This window comes from Terrapene carolina, unplaced genomic scaffold (genome assembly GCF_002925995.2).
Source record: "Terrapene carolina triunguis isolate 2854851 unplaced genomic scaffold, T_m_triunguis-2.0 Scaffold66, whole genome shotgun sequence".
In the NCBI taxonomy this organism is placed as follows: domain Eukaryota; kingdom Metazoa; phylum Chordata; order Testudines; family Emydidae; genus Terrapene; species Terrapene triunguis.
In genome coordinates, this window is record NW_020664417.1 from 3,156,389 (window position 1) to 3,180,530 (window position 24,142).

The 24,142-nt window shown below is 39.2% G+C and overlaps 1 protein-coding gene across 1 annotated transcript in view; it reads left to right on the forward strand.

The window, feature by feature from the left end:
* The window catches only part of SYNPO2 (synaptopodin 2), a 108,747-nt gene that overhangs the window by 69,150 nt on the left and 15,455 nt on the right, over positions 1 to 24,142 (forward strand). Inside the window, exons 2-4 of the mRNA XM_024213110.2 lie at positions 7,778 to 7,929; positions 14,087 to 14,898; positions 18,255 to 20,449. Coding sequence (XP_024068878.2) covers positions 7,778 to 7,929; positions 14,087 to 14,898; positions 18,255 to 20,449 — 3,159 coding nt within the window. The remainder of the gene's footprint in view (positions 1 to 7,777; positions 7,930 to 14,086; positions 14,899 to 18,254; positions 20,450 to 24,142) is intronic.

Consider the following 24,142-nt stretch of genomic DNA (forward strand, 5'->3'; position numbering starts at 1 on the left):
GAGACACATTAAAACCAGTCAATGGCCGCCTAACCCAGTGCCCACTATAGCAAATTATTACTAAAATATTTTAGATAACCATTTTACAAAACAAACAAAAACAAAAATACCCCTAACACAATATGTGTATGTTTATGTTCTTTTATCACTTTTTTTAAACCTTATCCTAACATGGTGCCACAGTCTGGACTAGGGGAGTGTGAATTGTTGAGCATGCTAACATGTCCCAAATTAAGAAAAAATGGCACATTAAATCTTTTAACTGGCAAAGCAGTACAAAAACCGGCCAGGCTGATTAAAAACTGGCCAGGAGGCAAGGCAACCCTAGCTTTAAAGGCTGTGCTTCCCAGACAGTCAGGGTGGGGCACTCTGAAGCTCTTATTACACACAGTCAGTTGACACCTGACAGAATAAAGCAGAGCTCTTGCAAGCAGTTTAAGTGCTGAGTAATCACTGAGCGCTACTGGAGGCCTGAGCTCAATGTGTTTACATGATAAGGGCAGTGAATTTGGTGGTCTCAGTGGCCATAGGTGCACAAAACCATTATGGAATTCAGTGTATCTGACAATAGCTGCTTGGGAAGACTCAGAACAGGAATAGTAGCAGTGTTGAAAACTGAGGAAGATTAACGTATGTTAATGTGGACTAAGCCAGAGTTAACATCTCTCTCATGATTTTGGCATCAATTAGATGATTTGTGTGATCAGGGAAGGACTCCTGTGTAAGGGGCTGCAAAATTAGGGTTTAGGGTCTGTAGTTTATGATAAGCTAAATTCAGGTTAAGTTCATTTTCAGTCACAATATTTTTAATTCTCTGATTTAATAATAAATAAAAAGCACTAATATCCTTTAATAGTTTGTACCATTCGATACTTCTATTTCCTGCCCATAATCTCACATACTGTACTGTACACTGCTAATTCTATTTCACTGACAGATAATTTGTTAATACATTTAAATGGGTTTGCAATTCTGTGTATTTGCTGTAGGGTTTATAAACAGAGAGGAAATGAAATTTCATACTTTTTTTTTTTAAGCATAAATAGAAAAGAAAGACTCTTGGAAAAGAGATCATAAACTTTGTGACCAAGGGCAAATAAATTAATGAAAATGATGATTACTAGAAAAAAATGAAACACTTCTTACAGTAAATTTAATGTCTAATTAAATTAAATTAAATGTATGATTATATTAAGCTATCTTTACACTGAGCAGTCTCTGAAGCATATTTGAATATATCTAGTTAACATTTTTATTTGATTACTGCAGCAACTAGCAGTAATCCTATGATTATCAGTACTGTCATTATCAATATGGATTTGGCAAGTTTGCCACCTAAATAAAAAGATTTTCAGCAAGCATCATCTGATCTTTAAAATGCTTTGGTTGATTTTGAAATAGTTAACAAATACCAGTATAGCTCTTATAGTCCCCTATGCTTTCTTAGTGCTGAGTCCTGCTTCTAGTCAAGTCAATTGGCTTCAGTAGGAGCAGGATTGGATCATTAAGCAGTTCTGTAGCATGAACAATAGTTTGGCTGGGATTTTCAAAATAGCCTGTGTGAGTTAGGCACCCAAGTCCTATTGAAATTTGCCAAATTGTCAAAATAATCCAGAGCCATTCTTCAAGTCCTGTAATCAAACTGCCAAGAAGGTGATGATCTGAAAACTTGAACATTATAGCAAGTAATAGTTAGACATGCTGTACCAAATTAAAATAAATCAGCATAATCTCCCAGTTTACTATCAGGAGATATTTACATAGTGCTGAATAAACTTCAATAGATTATTGGTTTTGCCTATATTCAATAATGTAATAAAGATAGTTTTATTTTCCAAAAACTGTATTTTTTCCACTGTTCAACTATTTGGGACAATGAACTGGCAATGTTACAAAAATGCAGAAGAACCTAACGAACATGCATAGTATTGGCCATTACGACATGGTGTTGCTGTCCTGCCAATGTGACAAACATAAGAGTTCCCTTAAATCCTTCAGAATTCAGAATAAATATTTATGTTGACATTTCACTGTTTGATAATGTTAATTTTGTATTGTGAAGAAATAATGGAGTAGTCTGCAGTTCTAAACAGCAGGTGGTATATAACTGGAATGATCAAAAAAAGGAGTCCCACATTCAGGGACAGAGCTTTCATCACTAGCAACACATTCTGCATCAGAGGGAAGGAAGTAAAGCACTAGAACATTCCAGCAGAGCAGCTGGTGTCTAGACAGGTTCAGCACAAGTGGTGGAAAGCTGCAGCAGTGATGATTGTACGACAAAATTAATTATGAACACCGAGAAGCTATTGGAATTTTACAGAAGTTTCCCTAGTAATGACAACCTACTTAGTAGTTTTAGAGTAAGGAACTTTTTGATTCCTTTAGAAACACTAGCCCAAAGAAGGTAGGAGCAGATAGTGACCAAAAAAGCCCAGGTTGAGCCATGAGGCTTCACTGATTTTAAACTAGTGACACTCTTCTGTCTTTGGTGGAGTCTCTTGTGATTTACATGGATGAGAGTCTTGCCGCTGAATTCCCCACAACTGAAGAATGGTTCCTCAGTTTCCACTGTGTAATCAAATTACATGGTTGTCAGCAGAAAAAACAGCTCTCAGTTTTCTCTAGGACTGGTAAGGAGTTTTCTGTTGAGACTTTGTAATGGAGAATAGGGTTTTCAAGTAAATAATTTGTTATGCAGAAAGGGTCTGCTTTCCTTTTTGATCTTTTGTCAGAAAACCAGAAACCTAAAAACAGAAAAATTTCAGTTTTTTGTTTATTCAATTAAATGTCAAAATTTTCCATTGAAAATTTTGATGAAAACCATTTATTTCCCAGTCTGTGGAAATATTCAGTGGGGTTAACTACCATCCCCAATTTTCTGACCACCACTAGATTCTCCCCCTCTGTTATGGGTAAACTACAGGGCCTGATAATATCTTGAGATTAGGCCAGCAGCAAGCCAACGTGGTTTTTCTGCACTCAGAGCACAGCAGTACCTCCTTGTCCAACAGATACTATCAGTTAGCTGGCTTCTAGTTCCTTCTTCAGTGCTCTCTGCCCCTTGACTTCAGCAGAAACCTCTCACTGAACACGGGGGGGGGGGGGTGCACATTGTAGCTAGCTGCTGGCTGGCTGGCCTATGCTGGGAAAGGGGCTTCTGAACAGGAGGGGAGCTTGCACACCATATGGGTAAAGAGAAGAGGTCAATTTTGTAGTGGAGGGAAAGGAGAGAAGGAGGGAAGCCAGAAGAGCAGAGGTGTGAATGGAGAGCTGGAGAAGAAGGGGAATTATTAAAAATAAAAGACTTATTTTTTTGTTAAATATTTTTAAAGTTCTCCATTAACAAATAAAGGAACTATAGTACATCAGTGTGACAGAAAAATCACGTTAAGGGTTTGACTTATACTGGTAAATCAGGAAATTCAGAGTAACACTTCCTGGTCAATAACAACATAAGAATTGAAGTGCTGACAGAAGAGCTGTGTATGTTTAGCCTGGCCCTGAAGATGAATATTTTTTATTTATGCCCACAAGGTGAAGAACATCACTTTTGAGGCTCTGAGTGTCCCTCAGCTCCCAGAGCTGCAGGTTTTCAGCACTTTTCAAGAAGCTCAAGAAAGTGCTCAGCACCTCACAGGTTTGGGGCCTCACTGAAAAGTTTGGGTAGTAGCATAGGAAGGGCAGTGGAATGTACCTGAGCCCTAATCTGAAAGGATCATGTCTAAGGATAGGAGAGTGAAAATTGCTGCCCATTTAGTTCTGATGCTGCCAATAAGACTAGTTAAAAATTGATGCCACATATTACTGGTCAGTCTAGTCATGTAGACATCTTGCCACTGGACAATGAATGGAGATCCCTAATTTATTTCACATAAATCACCAAACAGCTATGAAATGGGTAACAATTGCTGACCTGAGCCAGATTCAAATTGGCAACCTACCATAGAAGTGAAAGGACAGAAACAGGTGATTTCCCTTAACATCGTAGGAATTCCTTATTTCTATAGTGAAAATCACAGGAATTATTTATTTTCCATTTACACTCTTTCAGAGTTCATATATTTTTATTGTTAATGTTTCTGCATTTTAAAAACTAGTGTAAATTTAATTTGTTTCTAACATGATTACTAAATATTTACTTTAAGGGTTATATTGCATTATAAACATTTTAATGGAAATGTCATCCACGTTTAAAAAACAAAATGAATCCAACCTCATTTATGCAGAGAAACATACTAAAGACTATCTAAGCCATCATTGCTTCCCAAAGTGCAAGGATGTTTATAGTCCTGCTAGAAAAGGATAAACACAGCATACCACTCCATATTTGTAAATGTTAGCTGCTCTGCAAGGTGGCGACTGGCTGCCGTATGCACTGGATTATTGTTTTTCCATTGTCCAGAAGGCCATATTGTGACACATGGGTGTTTATAAATTTTAACAGCCAAAATGAATGGCCAGCAGCAGCAAAAAGGATTATAGTCCCACTGTTATTTTCAAATAGCATTATGAGTCCAGGAATTGCCTCCAGAAATGGGATCCTATACAGAAGCTCAGCTACTAAGGACCCCAGTGCAAACTGGGAATAACTCCATTGGAAACAATGGGCCGACACCACGCCAATGAGTGTGGTATAAATACCAAGATGCACGTTAGCAAATAATGGTTTTGAGGACTATACATATTTACATTACTATACCCAGGCCTGTGATAATATTAAATAAAATAGCTAAGAAGATTATCGATGATTATGTGTGTCTGTGTTTTTATGTCTTTGTCATAACCTATGTACACAATATTAAGGCTGAAGTATTCGTACATGCCCAAACGATAGAAAATTCAGAGTTCAGATTCCATGACAACCCCTTTGTGTATATGTATTGTTTTATAATACAGTTTTGCACGCTTCCTGGTTAATATAACAACATTTGCCAAATATGTATTTTATAAATAGCAGTTAACTGGATGGCATTCCTTGAGTGGTGTTGAAGATGTCTATGGTTTGTTATAAAGCAGGGGTTCTCAAACTGGAGGTTGGGACCCCTCAGGGGGGTCGCGAGGTTATTACATGGGGGGTCACGAGCTGTCAGCCTCCACCCCAAACCCCGCTTTGCCTCCAGCATCTATAATGGTGTTAAATATATTTAAAAGTGTTTTTAATTTATAAGGGGGATCACACTCAGAGGCTTGCTATGTGAAAGGGGTCACCAGTACAAAACTTTGAGAATCACTGTTATAAAGTAACTATGATGGGTCACAATGTTGTACTGGCAATGGAAAGAGGACTGGAGCAGTAAAAACTGATCAGTTCAGATAGATGCTTTAATGAGAATCTTGGCAGGCTGTGCTATTGACAGATCTGGTTATGCTCTTGAACAGAGGAGCTTAAAACAATAATGGGGCTCTCCCATCAGTATACTCCTAGGCTTAAGGAGCTGAGAAGAGAGAATAAAACCCTTTGGGACAACAAAGAAGAATTAAAGAAGCTTTCTTTGTGTGTGTACCACCTCGAAAGATCTAGCAAGACCACAGCACAAGTTAGCAAATGTTAGATTGGGTTAGCACTTGGTTGGGAAACCTAGATGCTGTATTGCGTAATCCCAACAGGTAACATTCTTTTCTCTGCACCAGTACTAGTTTAATACCCCAGCATCGGTTATGAGGCATTGGAAGGTAGGAGGTGTTCTTCCATGGATGTGATGTAAATCCTACCCACTTTTGGTTATTAAAGTTCCCGCTGCACTTTTTGCAAAAGTAGAATCGTTAACCCTGCAGTTATAGCCACATTCCACATTGGGTAATTACATTCTTCTGGCTGCTGAACTTCTCCCTTCATTTGCAGCAGGATATATAGCATCTCTCTTCACTTCTTGTCCTAAACTGTTTTGATGTGTTGCTGTGCACTCTTGAACAGCTGTCGCCTTCCACCACAAAGCTACAAGCACTTTATTATTTAGCAAAGCGATCCCTATATGTTCCTTACCAACTGTACTCCCCAGCAGTGTTGTGAGGCTTGACTAATGAATATATAGTGCTTTAAGGTCCCTGGGAGGAATACACAGATGCATGAGGGAATCTTAGGCACCTAAATGGTTGGTGACAATCATTTTAGAGTATTCCTCCATGTGGTTTTACAGCTTCAGTTAACACTAAGAAGAGGTACACTCTATTTATTAAAAGGAATGAATGAGGAGTGTCTTCAACAAGTAGTTTCTAGTTACAATAATTTAAGACATTGTTTTGGACCCATAATGCATTAAATGGGTTGGGGGCTAGATGCCTTAGAGATCATTGCTCTCCCCATGTGATACTGCAACAGCTGAGATAGTCCAGGTCATGACACCTGGAGATGACATCTTTCCAATTTAATCACAAAGGTGTTGGAGATGGGGCATTGTTGGAGAGAAATCCCCAATGACAGGGTTTGTTTTCTGCCTTTGTTTGGAAGAACCTGGATCTATTGACCCCACTTATTCTTCCTGACTTTTTCTAGCATGACTAGAGGCAAAAGTTTTTTGGGGGGGAAGGTGGTGATGGAGAAAGAGTTTGAGGGTTAGCTAGTGGGATTTAGAGAGGGGTTGGTGGGTTTTTTGGACTTTCTGTGAATGGTTATTTGATCATGTAATGTTCATAAGGGCATCAAGAGAGTGTGCATTCTTTAGAATTCAAAACAAATAAATCTGAAAATCCTTCATTGACCTTTTAATATGCTATTCCCCCTTACAGCAGTGATTACTTAAATTGGCCCAAATCTATGAAGTCTGTGTAGGATTTCTTCTCATGATACTTATCTGATTTATCATGACGACTTGTTTCCTTCCTAACAGTGATTCATTGCAACAGGCTATATACTCTTTTAATTGCCCATTTACAGTTTAGCCCATTTATTTTCTCCTTCTCTCTGTATCGAATATAAATATGCACATTATATTAACTCATCTGTATAGCTGAACTGTTGTTCAAGAGCAAGAAAATGTTGTGGCATGTATATGTATTTGTGTACAAAAATTAGGGCCAAAACCAAGGGTACCTAAAGTTAGGCTGCTAAATCCATACAAGGGCACCTAAATAGCTGTCCTGATTATCAAAGGTGTTGAGCCTCCAGTGGCACCCATTGTCTTCAGCACTTTTGAAAATCAGGGCACTTAATTAAGATGACTAAATCTGAATTGAGGACAGTTTTTTCCAGAGTGAGGTGCCTATAGTTAGTCACCTAAATAAAAGTGTTTGTTCCATTGTCTGCGGTGCTGAGCAGCCGTAGCTCCCATTGAAGTCAAATGGCACGCAAATATGAAAATCTTGGCCTCGAGGAGCCTTCCTTTAGGGACTCATTTTTGAAAACTTGGCCTAGGTTTCTAAGAGGATGTCAGCTCATTTTACTGAGCTATCTACACAAACTCCTGGTAGTCTCTCATTAGCCAGCTGAGTGGTGAGCTAAATCTTTTGCTTTTCTGCTGAACTCTGTTCTTTGTACTGTTACCTCATCCTTCCATGCCATCGCCACCCCGTTGGTCTGTTTCATCTGCCTTTTGCATTCTGTTTGATACCTAGATTGTAAGCTCGCTGGGGCAGATTGTCTTTTGTTATTTGCCACTACAATACCTAGCTTAATAGGGCTTGATCCTTGATTTACATTCCCCAGTATTACTGTACTATAAATAAGTATATACATGAACCCATTTTTTTCTACTGAGCATGTGGGGTTGGAGTTGCTGTTTTCAAATTAACTCTAATTATACAATTCTGAATTTAATTTACTTTTAACTCATCTCAGGTTCGCAGCAAGAGCAAAGCATCCAAGGCTGGGCTGTGTGAGGGGGATGAGGTGGTGTCTATCAATGGCAAGTCCTGTGCAGACTTAACCTATTCTGAAGTTATCACTCTTATGGAAGGTCTGACTGATGCCCTCCAGCTGCTTATCAAGAGGTAAAGGAATGTTCAGAATGCTTTGGCATACATTCTGCTCCCTAAACTTACTGGCAAAACATGGTGGTGCATGCATGTCCATTTTATAGACATGTACTGTGAATTTCCAATATATAGTAATATTATTATTTATGTATTTATCACCAGCACCTTGCCACTGTACAAATGTAAAGGAAGACATAGTTCCTGGCCACAAAACGCCCACTTGATAGTTCAGACAGCACAGTTCAGATACATATGCTGCATCGATTCAGGGTACTACCTCCTTATGGTACAGTTTTATCTATCTATGCTACTTATATGCCCCCTGTCACCATAGCATCCGAGTGCCTCAGAATCTTTAATGGGTTTATCTTCACAGGAGTGTTGACCTCGGTGAGGTATGGAAGTACTATTACTCCCATTTCGCAGACAAGGTATTGAGGCACAGAGTGACTAAGTGACTTGCCTCAGATGTGTGGCAGAACAGGGAATTGCACCCATCTGTCCCATCTCCCAGGCAGGTGCCCTAACCACTGGACCAACCTTCCTCTCCATTTAAAGACTGCAGCTCTCTGGTTCATGCATTATGGCTTACCAGTGACAGCCTTAGCAAAAGTAATGTGTTTTCAGGAGGGATGTCACAAGGATGATCCGGTACATAAGGGTGAGAGGGAAAGGAAGGAATATGAGCATGCAGGAGTGATACAAGAGAGGCATTTTGAATGAGGTGTAAGCAGAGCAAAGATTGTATACATGGCAAGGGAACGGTGTATAGATGACATGACAAGGAGTTTCCTGAGAGAGAGTGGTCAGAACAGGGACCAGAAGTCAGGAGACATGACTTCCATTTCTGTTTCTGACTCACTATGTGACCTTTAGCAAGTTGCTTAACCTCTCTATGACTCCGTTTCTCCATCTGTAGATTGGTGATCGAGATATTTATTCTCCTTTATAAAACACTCTGAGTCTTGCATTCAGTTTTGCTACCCCTCTAATATATAGTATAAATTCTATGTGGGTAAGAAAAGGAGAAGACCCAAGGACCCTTCCTCCTATGCAGAAGCCAGCCACAATAGGGGCAGGGAACATTGCCAGTGCTCTCAACTAGTGTCCTCTCCGATTTTAGTGCTCCTAAAGGGGACCAGAAGGGCGAGGATGGTTATGTCCAGGCTCCCTGAATACTAACAGAGCAGCATCCTGTGAAAGGCTGGAGAGTTCCTGTTTCAGCATGTACACCCCTGTAGTTCCCACGGGACTTCTGAATGAGTAAGACAGAGTTCCTCTGGGGACTTCCACAGCTGTACAGTACGACGGTTCCAATGTGTCTAGTGGGGTAAAAGTGTGATCTGCCCTGAGAGGGAGACAGTCACTGAGTGGTATTCATGTAATATATAATAGGAGTTGGGTTTGAATGCTTTATGTTTGCTTGTTTCTGTGGGCTGACTAATTTTCTCAGCTTGATGAAGTCACTGGAATAGTGACAGCTGAGGACTCCAGCTCACCTACTGTGGTGTAGCTCTTATTCCAAACTAAGATAAATAAATATATCTAGGCACTGCAGAATTTGATTTTATTATTTTAAATGTCAATAGATAATATAGATGTTTATTTTTAAGCTTTTTTATTTTTATAGATTTCAATTTTCACATTTATGGGTTTTTCCCACAAATTATGGGTTTTAAGCATTTTTTTACTTTTGAATTTTGCAGTTGTGGGAAATTTTGCAGTTGCAGTATGGGGAGGGTCAGATAATAATTATTTAATGGTAGTAGACTGTGAGATTCAAAAAGTTAAAGTTTTATAACCATTAAAACATTAATTGTCTACATCACATGTACAAAATATACAAAGTAAATATCTTTAAATCAAACTCTAATAAGGTCTCAAGCAGCATTTTTTCTTTCTTTGCCTATCTGTAAATTTTGATTATTATTGATGGAAATATTTTTTGTCTGTGTGCATATGTTGAAATTGAAGTTTAGTGACACTTACAGATAAAAATCTAATCCTTCATTTGAGAGTCCCCTGTGTGATATCAGCATTGTTATTCTTTTACTTCATGAAGATGACTGGTAAAACTAGACTTTCAGAAATAACCTCTATCGCTGACTTTCTGCACTTTTTGCAGCTGCACAAATAACTTCAGATATTTCCAGTCATAGCTGTTGCTGGTAATTGATATTTTAAATGCACCGGGGGCCACATCTTGGCCCCACTGAAGACAATAGCAAAACTTCCATTCTACTTTGTTGGCCCTGTCTGAATGCATAAAACAGAGTAAAAATCAAAACCAAAAAATCATTTGGGAGTATTACATTGTTTAGTGGGATGAAACCCCAGGACTTCCAGGGATCACGAGGCGCTGATAGTTTTGCAGCAACAGACCTTCCTTTAAGAATTGCACAAAATATTCAGAGGAAATTCAATTACTGGTGCAATCTCTGAACTTCGTGTCCTCAGCCATTCAGCCACCCTCTCGTCCATTTAAAAGTCTCCCTCCTTGTACTGTTCACTGTTGGTATTTTCATGGGTAGGGGAAAGGAAACTGATGAACTCCTCTCTCCCCTGCCACCTCCTCCGTAATTCCCAGTCTGCTGCCACCTCTTTTGTGGCTCCCTTTTGGCAATCTTTGGAGATGCTGGCTGACTGGCCCTTCAAGGGTCTTCTGAAACTACCAAGATGTGACCCAACATCATCATAGAGCAATGGAGAAGCAAACCCTTCATCTTCTGCTGCAGACAGCTCTTAACTAAGCATTAAGAGAAGAGTATACATTTTAATAAAAGAATGGTGCCTAATTTATTAGTTATTAATATTATTATTTGTATTACCATCGCCGCTAGGAGCCCAAGTCATGGACCAGGACCCCATTATACAAGGTGCTGTACAATCACAGAACAAAAAGACAGTCCCTTCCTTACAGAGCTTACAATCCAAGTAGAAGGCAAGAAAGAACGGATGGATACAGACAGATGGAGCAGTACAAGGAAACAATGAGACAATATTGCTCAGCATGAAAAGCAGTGGTCACAGTGCACCAGTGACCTAACTGCACTCAAGTTTTTTGTAGGCACCATGGCGGAGTTTTGAGGTGGGATTTGAAGGTGGATAATGAGGCAGCTTTGGGGATGCTTACAGGGAGCTCCACCCAGATGGGATGGGCAGCATGGGAGAAAGCACAATGGTGCTTGTTTGAAAATTTAACAAATGGATAATAGAGGCTGGCATCATGGGCCAAGTGGAGGCCGGAGTTGAAATTTCAATAGTGAATGAGAGATGATAGGTATGGTGGGGTTAGGTTTGAAGGGCCGTGATATATTCCTTGGATGATCTTTGCATCTCAGCATCATTAACCCTTTACTTTTGCAGGTATGCGTAGGGAAGCCTCACTTCCTATTGTGCGCTTGCTAGGAAGCCTTTGACTGTTTCCTGGCTGCTACAATCAGAGTGGGATCTCCAAAGCATTCAGTATTAGCCTAATTCAGCTTCTACTGAAGTAGTGAGAGGTTTTTCCATTGACTTTAATGGGAGCAGAGTTAGTCCAACACTTAGAGTTTTTAAAAAGCCCACCCTAAGTCTTGAAATGCTCCTGGTTCTTTGCTGGTTAGATGGAAGGTTAGAGGAAGGTTTTTTGCTGCTCTCTGCATTGGAGTCAGGCTACCTCCCAGTGCTCCCCTGCAAAATCCTTGGGATTGGTTGCAAGGGAGAGGGAAAGGCCCTGCTTGGTAGCTACCCTAATGAGACCATATGGAGGGAATGTCTTAGGTCTGGTCTACACTAACCCCCCAATTCGAACTAAGGTACGCAACTTCAGCTACGTGAATAACGTAGCTGAAGTCGACGTACCTTAGTTCGAACTTACCGCGGTCCAGACGCGGCAGGTTCCCCCGTCGACTCCGCGTACTCCTCGCGCCGAGCAGGATTACCGGAGTCGACGGCGAGCACTTCTGTGTTCGATTTATCGCGTCCAGACAAGACGCTATAAATCAAACCCAGAAGTTTGATTGCCTGCCGCCGAACCAGTATAGACAGTAAGTATAGACAAGCCCTTACAGGCTTTCTGGAAAGCCTCTAGAGGGAGGTAACAAGGAAGCAGTGGGAGTGGGAAGAGAGCCACTAGCCTCCCCTGAAGCACTCAAGGATGAGTAGAAAGCTCCCAGTGGATGTTGAGAATGTGAGGACCTGGGGACTAGGGAGAGGGTTCCTGGGGAGCGGGGGGGCGGAAGCATGAAATATTTCCATGGAAGTAAAAAGATTGGCTCATGCTCAGTACATAGCAAACTGAACTGTGACATTCAGTCTGTAAACACCATTTTGGACCAAATCCCGTTGCGTCCCCTCCACGCAGCTCTACTTCCTTCCTGCAATTATACCACAAGTGTCTGGGTACACAGAGATTTTGCAAATCATCCAGTGAACTGAGCAGTGAACCTAAAAAAATGAATCTGACAAATAGAATGAAAAATAAAACAAAAAAGACCAGATACAGTACCTTACCACTGGACACACATCGATGTCTGTAAACAGTATAAGTATATCCATAAGTAGTGAGGGCCTTTTAAGGTGGAAATCTCTCTCTCTCTCATACACACACACACACACACACACACACACACACACACATTCAGCTACCAATAAAGGCTAAAAGTTAGTTGGCCCACACCCAGTCTTATATCCTACAAGGAAATGTTTATGGATTCATACAATTTTTTCTGCAGTCAGCAGCCGCACAACTGATTGTCCAAATAGCAAAACATGATGGAATCCAGATAGAGACACAGGGCTTCCTAAATGAAAATCTGTCTGACCCTTATGTAGCCCCATATGTGGTTTAATAGATGTTATACATTGTTTCCTATTTGAGGCAAATCCAGTTTGATGCCATCAATATGCTGAGAGGCTATAAATGTGAGGCATCTTCTTTACAGTGACAGATTTACCTAGTCATTTTCTGTTGCTATTTCTGGCCTTTATTTGCAGTGTGATCCAATAGTTTTAGAATACCAGGAGCCTGCTTTTGATTTCAAACTCCTCTTATAGTACTTGATGCTTTGTAGTTTATTGAGGGCACCTAATGCATCTATTAATTACCGAAAAGTTTTGCTACATTACAGCCAAATGTAAAAATGAATAATATGTCACTGTGTCAGACTGCGCTGAAATAGTTTCCGTGGAAACTAATAGTATGCCACTGAGGCATACAGCACTGAAAGGGGGAACTGGAGGTTACAATAAAGTTCATAATACTTTTAAGGGAACCTATAAAAACAGAGGGGGGAGAGGGAAGAGAGGAATAAATAGAAAAATGAAGCTATAGTCTGACATGTAGGGTTAAATGAGCTAAAGCAAGATTCACCAATCAGAAAACTCCCATTTTAAAATATACAGACTGATCCAGTGATGTACTGAGCACCCTCAGCTTGCACTGACTTCAGTGGGAGTTAAAGGCACTGAGCACTTCACAGGGAATACGTCATGGGATTGGGCCCTTAAAGTATAACCATTTAATGACACAGAGGGATGATGATACTTTTAAACAAGGAATTCCCTTTAAAACAAGTATTTTAAGTATTTATCACTCTCTCCCTGCCCTTTATATGTGACTTGCCTTCTTGCATAGTAAATTTGTTGGGGCAGGGACCTGTGTGAGAGGACAGCACCTAGCACATTTTGGACACTGCCAGAATACAAATAAGAGCAATAATAATCATTGAGGTAAAATGGATTAAAAGTTCTCCTTTTAGTGCAAAGCCATTGTTTTACATTCAAACATAAAATAGGAAGTATAAACCCTAGAAGTCTGAGATGATTCAAGTGTTTGTCTGGAAACATTACACGTTTTTGTAAAGCAGTATATACAGTTTAGAAATGGCATAGGTCAAGGATTTAAGAATAACTATCAGAATCATAGTCAGAATAAAATCTTACTTCAGTAATATAGCTGCTCTTATGTCCTAATGCTACTGCAGGAGGTTACGAGAGGTACAAAGACCTTTGTATTTAAAATGTTTGGGAAATTCTGTTACCTAAATGTACCTACTAGCAGATAATTTTTAGGGGGAAAACACAATATGTACTTCCATTTAAGCATGAAAAATCTCTTTTGCAGTTGTATTTACAACGGCTTATGTTCTTGAACTATTATTTTTGTGTGTGTATGTGTATATATGTGCAGATCATCCAATGGACTACACGAAAGCTTGAGTCCGGAAACAGAAACCAGAAACCATGATAAAATAAAAAATGAGGAGTATAGGGAGAGTACCACACTGCAAATCAGAACAGCCACGGAAATGCCCCCAAGGGAATTCTACATCACAGAGATACACAATGAAGCTCCCCATGGAGCAGAGGAAAGTGACTTAAACTTTTCTGGGACAAAACAAGAAAAGGAGACAATACAATGCCACAAAATTACTCCTAGAGTGATAGAAACCTCTAGAGTACTCTTGACAGATGAGGCTGCTTTCAAAGAGAAGACAAAAGAAAGAAGGCCAGACACTGTGGTTGAGCTGCAGTTGTCCCTCTCACATGACAGACACAAGGGCACCAGTGTTCCTGCTGTTAGTCTCCTGGGAGCTGAAAAATGTACCCCTTCAGAAGCTGGACCCAGTGTGCAAGAAGATGGTACTAGCCTGATAACTGCAGTCCCCCTGGGTGAAAAAGAGGCCACTGTCCAGTGTTCAAGCAAAACATTCCAGATTGCTAGTGGCAAAGAGGTCAAGGTGATCCAAGGAGCAGAGGCAGGCAATCCATCTCTCCCCATAGTGGAAGTGATCCTAGATTGCTCTGACAGGGAGAAGGAAGTGTCCAGGTCTCTAGCTGAAAAGGGGTGTGTTGATTCTCAAGTGGAAGGAGGGCAGTCAGAAGCACCTCCTTCTGTAGTCTCCTTTGGAATCTCATCAGAAGGCACAGAGCAGGGAGAAGACGACCAGCACTCAGAAAGAGATCACAGCAGACCTCACAAGCACAGGGCAAGGCACGCAAGTATGTCACATCTAAATCATTTGCATTGACTTGAGGGTAAATTTTGTAATTTGAAACAGCTTTTCAGAACAGTGCCTGCATTTGTAAATATTTTAAAGAGATTCTTCTCAAGTGTTCGAACCTCTCTCTCTCTCTCTTTGTTTTTAAATTGATATTTCTATTCAAAATTCATGTGTCTTTTTAAAACAACAAAATTGCAAAGGTGACAGGCCAGGTATTTAACCATGCTTTCACAGTACCGTATAACATTGCTGTAGTAGACTACTTTACTTTATTTTAAAGACTACTTATTTTAAAACATGACACTTCACTTTGGAAATTCAAGTACTTTTAGTTGCACAAAGAGAGGTAAATTGTGCTAGGCTTCTAACTTACATTACAAGGACGATTTGTAGAATGTTAACCAAATAAGCAAGGTCATCTCTTGAACGTAGTTGGGTGTTCTGTATTTCTCCATTTATAGCAAAAACTGTGTCTCTTCAACTGCATCTTTAAAAATCAAAGCTATGCCACTGCTGTTAAAAGTAGATATGAATAAAGAAGGCTAGTAGGAAAGCTTGATGATGCCTGCAGAAGTCAATTTGACAGACACCAGCATGTGTATTACTGGCTAGTTATATGATCCTTCGAGTTTTGTAAGTCTTCTCTGGACTGTAAAGTGAACTTACTATTTCTTCTGCCTTCCATACAGAGGTGAGACTCAAAATCTATCTAAGGAGTTTAACTGAAAACAAACTGAAAATGTGATTGAATCCAATGCTGCTTTAAAAATATTTATATATATCTACATATTTATTTATTTAGGTCATTTCTAATGCTTGTTTGTTCTTTTCCAACAATGTCAAGCATCCTGTTCAGGGATTTAATCACAGTATGGCAAAGGTGCTTGAATGTGTGCAATGATATACTGTAGCAATGAATTATTTTATATGCAGTGTTGGAATAAGTCTCCTAACCCATTGCTAATTCCTCTGTAAGCATATTTTTAGAATGATAACCATTTGCATCCTTATTGGCATGTGGGTTAAGCCGTTACTTACGCTTTAAGTATCTGTATGTAATCCACATATTTATGGCATATTAAATGGAGTATTAAAGAAGAGTGCACATGCATTACATTTTGGCAGTGACGTTAGCAGCAACTGTAGAACAGTGTCTGTCAGTCCTGTAATGCACTGGCTGTCTAATAATATAGTGGTAAGTTTGAGGCAAATCCTATTTAATACAGAATGAATTATCATGTGCAACAAAATGTACTTACCTTAAATTTGTTCTGTTTAGGACAAATATTTTTTTGCCTTTTTTTCCCTTCCCATATAATATCTGAATTATTATCAATTGGCAGGATTTTCTATTTTAAGTCAACTGTACCTGAAGAATAAACATTAGTTATACATAGGTAGATATTGACTGAATGATAAAAACATTTTAAAGAGGTTATCTAAGGCTCTAGGTACCGTTGACAGATATAGATACACAAGATATTTGCTTGAAGCAGCAACTATGGTGCATATAAAACATGTTTGTTTTGTGAAGCAAAAAGCCATTATATGGTGTTTAAGATTCTAAACTAGAAGAGATAAAGCATTGTGATGTTTTGATCTCTTTAAGAGGGATATTTCCCTGCAAATAGCAATCTGATTAAATTTAATCGAGCAGGCAATTTTTCTTCATTTAAACCTTCTTTTGAATCTATTGGTTAAACCAGATGTAAACAAGCTGTAAAAATATTTGCTCAGAGAATATTTTAAAATTATTCCTTGCCACAAAATCATAGGTGAAAATCCTTTCCCACAAGTGTAGTTTGAGCTGATGAGAGTAGCCTATTTGAAGCTTGCATGAGTAAAAATTACTCGTGAGTTAGATTTGCAGAATCAGGTCCATACTGTTTAGATACTATAGCAACTACCCTAATCTTCAAAAAATGGTTCTGGTTCTACACCCCCTCCTCTGACAATTTCCCCTGGTAACTTCACTAAAAGTTTTGCCTGACTAAGAATTGAGCATAGGATTTCAGGATTTAGCTCTGTGGAAGTTTTGCTGGATTGGACCCATGTTCTATCATCTTTTATAGGTTTTAGTGAAAACCATGGGTCTGGTCATGCTCTCACCTAATATAATGGCAAAACTACATTTGTCTTCAACAAGAGAAGGATCAGGTTCCTTTTTTTTTTCTGACATGACTGAAAGGATCATTAATTATAAAATGCTTTACATACATTTATTTAATGAGGTTATTACGTGTACATAAAAAATGCTTCAGATGTAAAAAATTTTACTATTCTACTTCCCTACCATGAATAATACACCAGAAATCCATTTTGTTCCCTTTGAAGTTAATTGGAATTTGATCATTAATTTTAAAAGGAGCAGGATCGCACACTCGTTTAAAAAATAAGGAGAGAATGTAGTGAGGCCAACTGCAGTCCATATAAAGTATTAAGACCATTAATTTATGCATTAACAGATACATGGAACTATAATATACTATTGAATACTCTTTAGGAGTTAGTTATGCCTTCCTGAACTAGTTCCAGAACAGCATTTATTGTAGGAAGTTGATATCCTTGCTACATGTTTTAAAGAAATATTCTGGAAATGTTATATCCTACACAATTAACCCTGTTAATTTATTTTAAATACCTTTTTACTATAAACATTCTATTCTTTTTTCAGTCCATTTTCTATTATTTATTATTATGAATTACTTTTTAGGAAACCACTTCTTCCTTTTAAAGGGCTTAAATCTGTTTGCATTGAACACAATGGCCAAACTACCACTGACTTCAATGGCAACAGAACTGAATTCATATCCATAGTTTATATGTATTTTTATGTGAGTTTGTAATATTATACATAGAAATGTATTATATATAATATATATAGTGCATATAGGACAGATTTTATATGCATAATAATAGAATATAATGTGTGTGTTTAATGATAGAAATACATATGTGACACATAAAAGTTCTTGTAAGTTGAACTAGGAAAGTTCTATAGAAAACTGTGTTGTCTTTAAACTTTGAGGCATGTCTCACAATGAAGAATTATTGCTATGGAATTTGTGCCACAGTAGTTACTGTGGGAAAAGATTTTAATTTTAATGCCTTCCCTATAGATTTATATATATTATATTACAAACACACATAGAAATACATGTAAACTATGGATATGAACTCTGTCTTGCTGTCAGGTAGGATCCCAGTATTAAAGAAAAGAAAGCTTATGTTCTGGAGAGGAGCACATTTAGGAAGTGGTATTCCAGATAGATATTGCATTGCTTGTAGTCAGACACCTTCACATATTTCTGTGGAGTGTATTTCTTTAATTATATCTTTTGATCCTTCCCACAGGGCTCCGGCGGAGCGAGAGTCTGTCAGAGAAGCAGGTGAAAGAAGCCAAATCTAAATGTAAAAGCATTGCCCTGCTGCTGACGGCAGCTCCCAATCCCAATTCCAAGGGGGTGTTGATGTTCAAGAAGCGTCGCCAAAGAGCGAGGAAATACACTTTAGTCAGCTACGGCACTGGGGAACTAGAACGTGAAGAAGACGAGGGTGAAGAAGGGGAAGGTGAAGAAGGTGACAAAGAAAACACTTTTGAGGTAACTTTATTTGGAACAAGTGAGTCAGAAATAGATGAAGATTTCTTCTCTGACATTGACCACGAAGGTCAGATTGTGACATTTGATTGGGACACTGGTCTGCTTGAGATTGAAAAGAAACTAAAAGGTGGAGACGAGATGCAGATGCTGCCAGAGAGCAAGGGCAAGGGGGCCCTCATGTTTGCCAAGAGACGGCAGAGAATGGATGAGATCACAGCTGAGCAAGAAGAGGTGAAGTCACACGGAATGCATGCAGAGGAACAAAGAGAAGCCAACCCAAAACAGAGCTTCAGACAAGTGAGCTCCTCGTCCTATCAGGCAAAAGAGGAAGAAACGTCAAAAATGCAGAGCTGTGTGAGCAAAAGCTACATAGAAGTGAGCCACAGTCATGGCAAAATGGTACAACAAAATGGCATTGGGGGAGCATCAGAGACAAACATCTCCTTTCAGTCTTCTGATGCCCAAAAGTCAACACCTTTAAACAGAACAGCTAAACCTTTTCCTGGTATACCGAATCGAGCAGCAGCACCATTTTCACCAACGAGAAATGTGACTAGCCCTCTCTCAGATTTACCAGCACCACCTTTCTATTCCTCAATTAGCCCACCGCCTCAAGCCTCATATAGAGCAGTATCGAGTCCAGTGGCCAGCAGAGCTCAGCCAGCTATTTGGTCACCAACAGAGCAGATAGCATCCAGAGATGAAAGAATTGCAGTGCCGGCCAAAAGAACTGGGATACTACAAGAAGCAAAGAAAAGAAGCACTGCAAAGCCTATGTTTACTTTCAAAGAACCTCTAAAAGTGAGTCCTAACCCTGCCCTATTGTCCCTTGTACAGAATACAGAAGGCAAACGAGGTACTGGAACTGGCTTTGAATCAGGACCTGAAGAAGACTACCTTAGTTTGGGAGCAGAGGCTTGTAATTTCATGCAGATCCAAGCATCAAAACAAAAGACCCCTCCTCCTGTTGCTCCAAAGCCCTCAGTCAAAGTCTCTCCTACTGCTGCCACTCCCATTTCACCAGTCTGGTCACCTCCAGCTATGGCTTCTACCCAGCCTCCTGCCTTCCCAACTCCAAACTCACCCCAAGCTGCAGTTCCTGCACCAATCAAAGTAAGACAGCCTGCTCCTCATCTCTTACCTCCAAGTACTCTTAACATAGCTGGTCCTTTTAAAGGGCCTCAAGCAGCAGTATCAAATCAAAATTATACACCCAAAACAACACCTACCACACCAATAGGAAATGTTGCATTTGCTGGAGGAATAGGGCCAGCCTTTGAGATGCCACCTGCTTTTAGTGGAAAAGGAGCACAGTTATTTGCCAAAAGGCAATCTCGAATGGAGAAGTATGTGGTAGACTCAGAAACTGTGCAGGCACACATGGCACGGGCCTCATCTCCAACTCCATCTTTACCAGCTTCTTGGAAGTATTCATCTAATGTTCGAGCACCTCCACCCGTTGCTTACAATCCCATCCAGTCCCCCTCTTATCCTCTTGCTGCTACTAAACCCCAATCTAAATCACCTGCAGTTACCAAAAGTACCAAAAGAAAACCTAAGAAAGTTCTCAGTGCTTTGGATGTTATGAAGCATCAGCCATATCAACTTAATGCATCTTTATTTACTTTTCAACCTCCTTCTGCTACTAAGGAAAGCCTAGCTACTAAGCAGTCTACAAAGTTCGACTCAGTGTCTGCCTCAAAACATGCTCTGCCTTCAAGACCACTCAGTGCTGGTTCTTCTGCTAATGTCCAAGCATCTTCAGTGTACTCCGTACCAGCCTACAGTTCACAACCGTGGTTCCAGTCGAATGCATCCACTCCAATAAATGAGTCCTACGAGCCTAGTGGTTACCCCTCATTTTCTAAGCAAGAATCAATCACATCCTCTTTGTTTACTGCTCCAAGGCCAAAGTTTTCAGCAAAGAAAGTTGGAGTCACAGCCCAGGTGTGGAAGCCATCAATCATTGAAGAGTAAATCTTGTAGTTGCAACTCAGTGTCCACTTTGCTTGCAATGAATTGTTTGCAGTGGTGATCTGGCACACCAAGAGTGCCTATAGCAGTCCTTAGCTTACTTAATAACTTCAGATGTATCCCCTCAACTCTGAGTCCAAACTATTTAAAATTTTAAAATGAATCAAAATGGTTATAAAATTAGGATGATAAACACTTATGAATATTATCACACACTTATATATATAACATCCTGAAATGGACACATACTATTGTATTAAATAAGCCAGATGCTAGGTTTTATGCTTTAAGATTAAAACAAATATGACAGTGAGCAGTGACCCCTGTATTTCAAACAATTAGAAATAGCCTTCATACTATTTTTCTGAACTGTGCTCTTGTGGCCCAAGGGTTTGAGTAAAATTAAACAACGTGCATTGATTTTAGATTTATTTTTAAAAGTGCCTTATAATAATATCTATTACTAATGTAGCATACAAAATAGATACAGTTTTAGGCCCTGATCTCCAGTTGGATCTTTACGGATGGACCCTTGTGCCCACACAGAGCCTCAATGGTTTCAGTGGAAGATGGTGCATTGGCACAAGGATTCTCCCACAGGTTTCTGATTGCAGGATCAGGGCCTTAGTGTGTAAGTTATGTGGATCAGCTCTGATCCAAAATCATGAATTGCTTCTCTGATTTCACAGAGAATGTGCCATAAGGAATGTTGGAATGTTTTGAAAAAGACTGACTTAGAGGAAATAGGAAAGTGGCTGGAAAATATGTTAAGGTTTTTCCATTTTTAGGAAATTTTAAACTGAAGTTTACACTCCCAGCGCAGGCATATTTTTAATAACCATTTGCCTTGACTCCAACAAATGACTCATTATAGAAGCCAGCAAATTAGGATTGTTGAACAGTTAAGATGGGTGAGCTGGGTTATGCAGTTGTGATGTGATGCAATACTTTCTCATGAAAGCACAGTGACTAAGAATTGAAGGGATACATAATAAGAGTACTGATTTTTGCAACCACACTAGAACATGCCATATAAATCAGCGTATAATGATATGTCATAATTATTACCTCACCTTACTACTGGTATCTCTCAGACATTTTCCTGTTTGCATTTTGGGCTTTACGGTGCTTTTTCTGCTGTTATTCTTTTTACTCTGTTCTTGCACTTTCACCCTTTACTTCATGTATTGTGGACCAGGAGGATCAAGGCACTGCTACCATGCAAAACTCTACTCAGAGAAGGCCAGATTCTGCCATTTATAATCATGCTGAGTTATACCCTACTCCAGGTCAGAAAGGCCAGTTGAAATCAAAGGGACAGATTCTGACACCCTTACTCATGCTGAGTAGCACTTTACTCCTTAAGTCGTTCCATTGAAATCAGTGGGACCACTTCTGAAGCAAAGTGCTATTCACCATATGTGTCAGAATCTTGCCCAAGAGAATACTCGTACTACTCAGTATGGGTAAAGGTGGCAGAGTCTAGTGTAGATATATTTGTTTGAGCCACCTTCCAACTGGCTATGGGCCAGATTATGGAGCGGTGATAGAGTGATAAGTATTTACTAACTCAAGTAATCCGATTGGTTGCAGTGTGGGACTACTTGCATGAGCGAGTGCTCAGTGAGTGAAACCTCCACAATTTATCCCCATAATATTAAATTAATTGCTAATAAGTTTGAAAACAATAAACTTTATTGTACATGTGAAAATCAAGTGTTCCCTGATAATGTAGTTCACCAGGGGTTGGATTCAAAGACCACTGAAGTCATTGGAAAGATTTCCACTGGCTTCAGTGGGTTTTGGATTATGACCCTGATGGGGAACAATCAGGGACCACAGCCTGGGTGAATCAACTCACATTAGGAATCAAGGATAACTGCTGGAAACTGCAGGAAAACCAATCAGTTCTGCAGGAAAAGTAAAGAGAGAACTCTATTGCAAATACAACTTGCCCAAGAGTATATGGTACCAATATTTTAATCCTCTTGTGATCTCCTTATTTCCATTCATTTTCCACTGTCAGTCTGCTGTATTTTTCCTCCATCATTAAACTTGTCCTTTCTTCTTTACCTGTTTGATTTTTTTTTCATGTACATGGATACATTGACTATTTTCTATGCATTTCAATTACTATCTAGACTGATTATCTTTTCTTTCTTTCTTATATAATGTCATAATATTATTAAATACCTTAATTAGCTAAAGTTACATAAATTCCTTAGTAAGCTACAAATCAAAAAAGATAATACCTACACAGGAGAACGTAATCTACTGTTACCAGAGATAAGAGTAGTGGGGTATCACACTTTTTTCAGGAGCAGATAGCTAGCTATCTAGACAGATAAAAATTGCCAAATAAATCCAGTCACTTTAAGACTAGGATATTATAGTATTCCCCAATAAAAGCCATTCTCTGAACAGTATGACACCTGTATATTGTAATCACGCTAAAAAACGAACTTCCTCTGGTGAAAGACTTAACTATTTTATATTTTTAATAGGGCTATTGATTAATCGAAGTTAACTCATGCGATTAACTCAAAAAAATTAACTGTGATTAAAAGAATTAATCACAGTCAATTGCACTGTTAAACAATAGAATACCAAGTGAAATTTATTCAATATTTTTGGACGTTTTTCTATATTTTCAAATATATTGATTTCTATTACAACGCAGAATACAAAGTGTACAGTGCTCACTTTATATTATTTTTATTACAAATATTTGCACTGTAAAAATGATAAACAAAAGAAATAGTATTTTTCAATTTACCTCATACAAGTACAGTAGTGCAATCTCTTTATCATGAAAGTGTAACTTACAAATGTAGATTTTTGTTACATAACTGCACTCAAAAACAAAACAAATGTAAAACTTTAGAGCCTACAAGTCCACTCAGTCCTACTTCTTGTTCGGCCAATTGCTAAGGCAAACAAGTTTGTTTACATTTACAAGAGATAATGCTGACTGCTTCTTATTTACAATGTCACCTGAAAGTGAGAACAGACGTTCCCATGGCACTTTTGTAGCCGGTATTGCAAGGTATTTACGTGCCAGATATGCTAAACATTCATATGCCCCTTCATGCTTCGGCCACCATTCCAGAGGACATGCTTCTATGCTGATGATGCTCGTTAAAAAAATAATGCGTTACTTAAATTTGTGACTCAACTCCTTGGGGGGGAATTGTATGTCTCCTATTCTGTTTTACCCACATTCTGCCATATATTTTATGTTATAGCAGTCTCAGATGATGACTCAGCACATGTTTGTTTTAAGAACACTGTCACAGCAGATTTGACAAAACGCAAAGAAGGTACCAATGTAAGATTTCTAAGGATAGATACAGCACTTGACCCAAGGTTTAAGAATCTAAAGTGCCTTCCAAAATCGGAGAGGGACAAGATGTGGAACATGCTTTCAGAAATCTTAAAAGAGCAACACTCCAGTGCGGAAACTGCAGTATCCGGACCACCAAAAAAGAAAATCAGCCTTCTGCTGGTGGCATCTGACTCAGATGATGAAAATGAACATGCATCAGTCCGCTCTGCTTTGGATCGTTATTGAGCAGAACCCATCATCAGCATGGACGCATGTCTTCTGGAATGGTGGTTGAAGCATGAAGGGACATATGAATCTTTAGTGCATCTGGCATGTAAGTA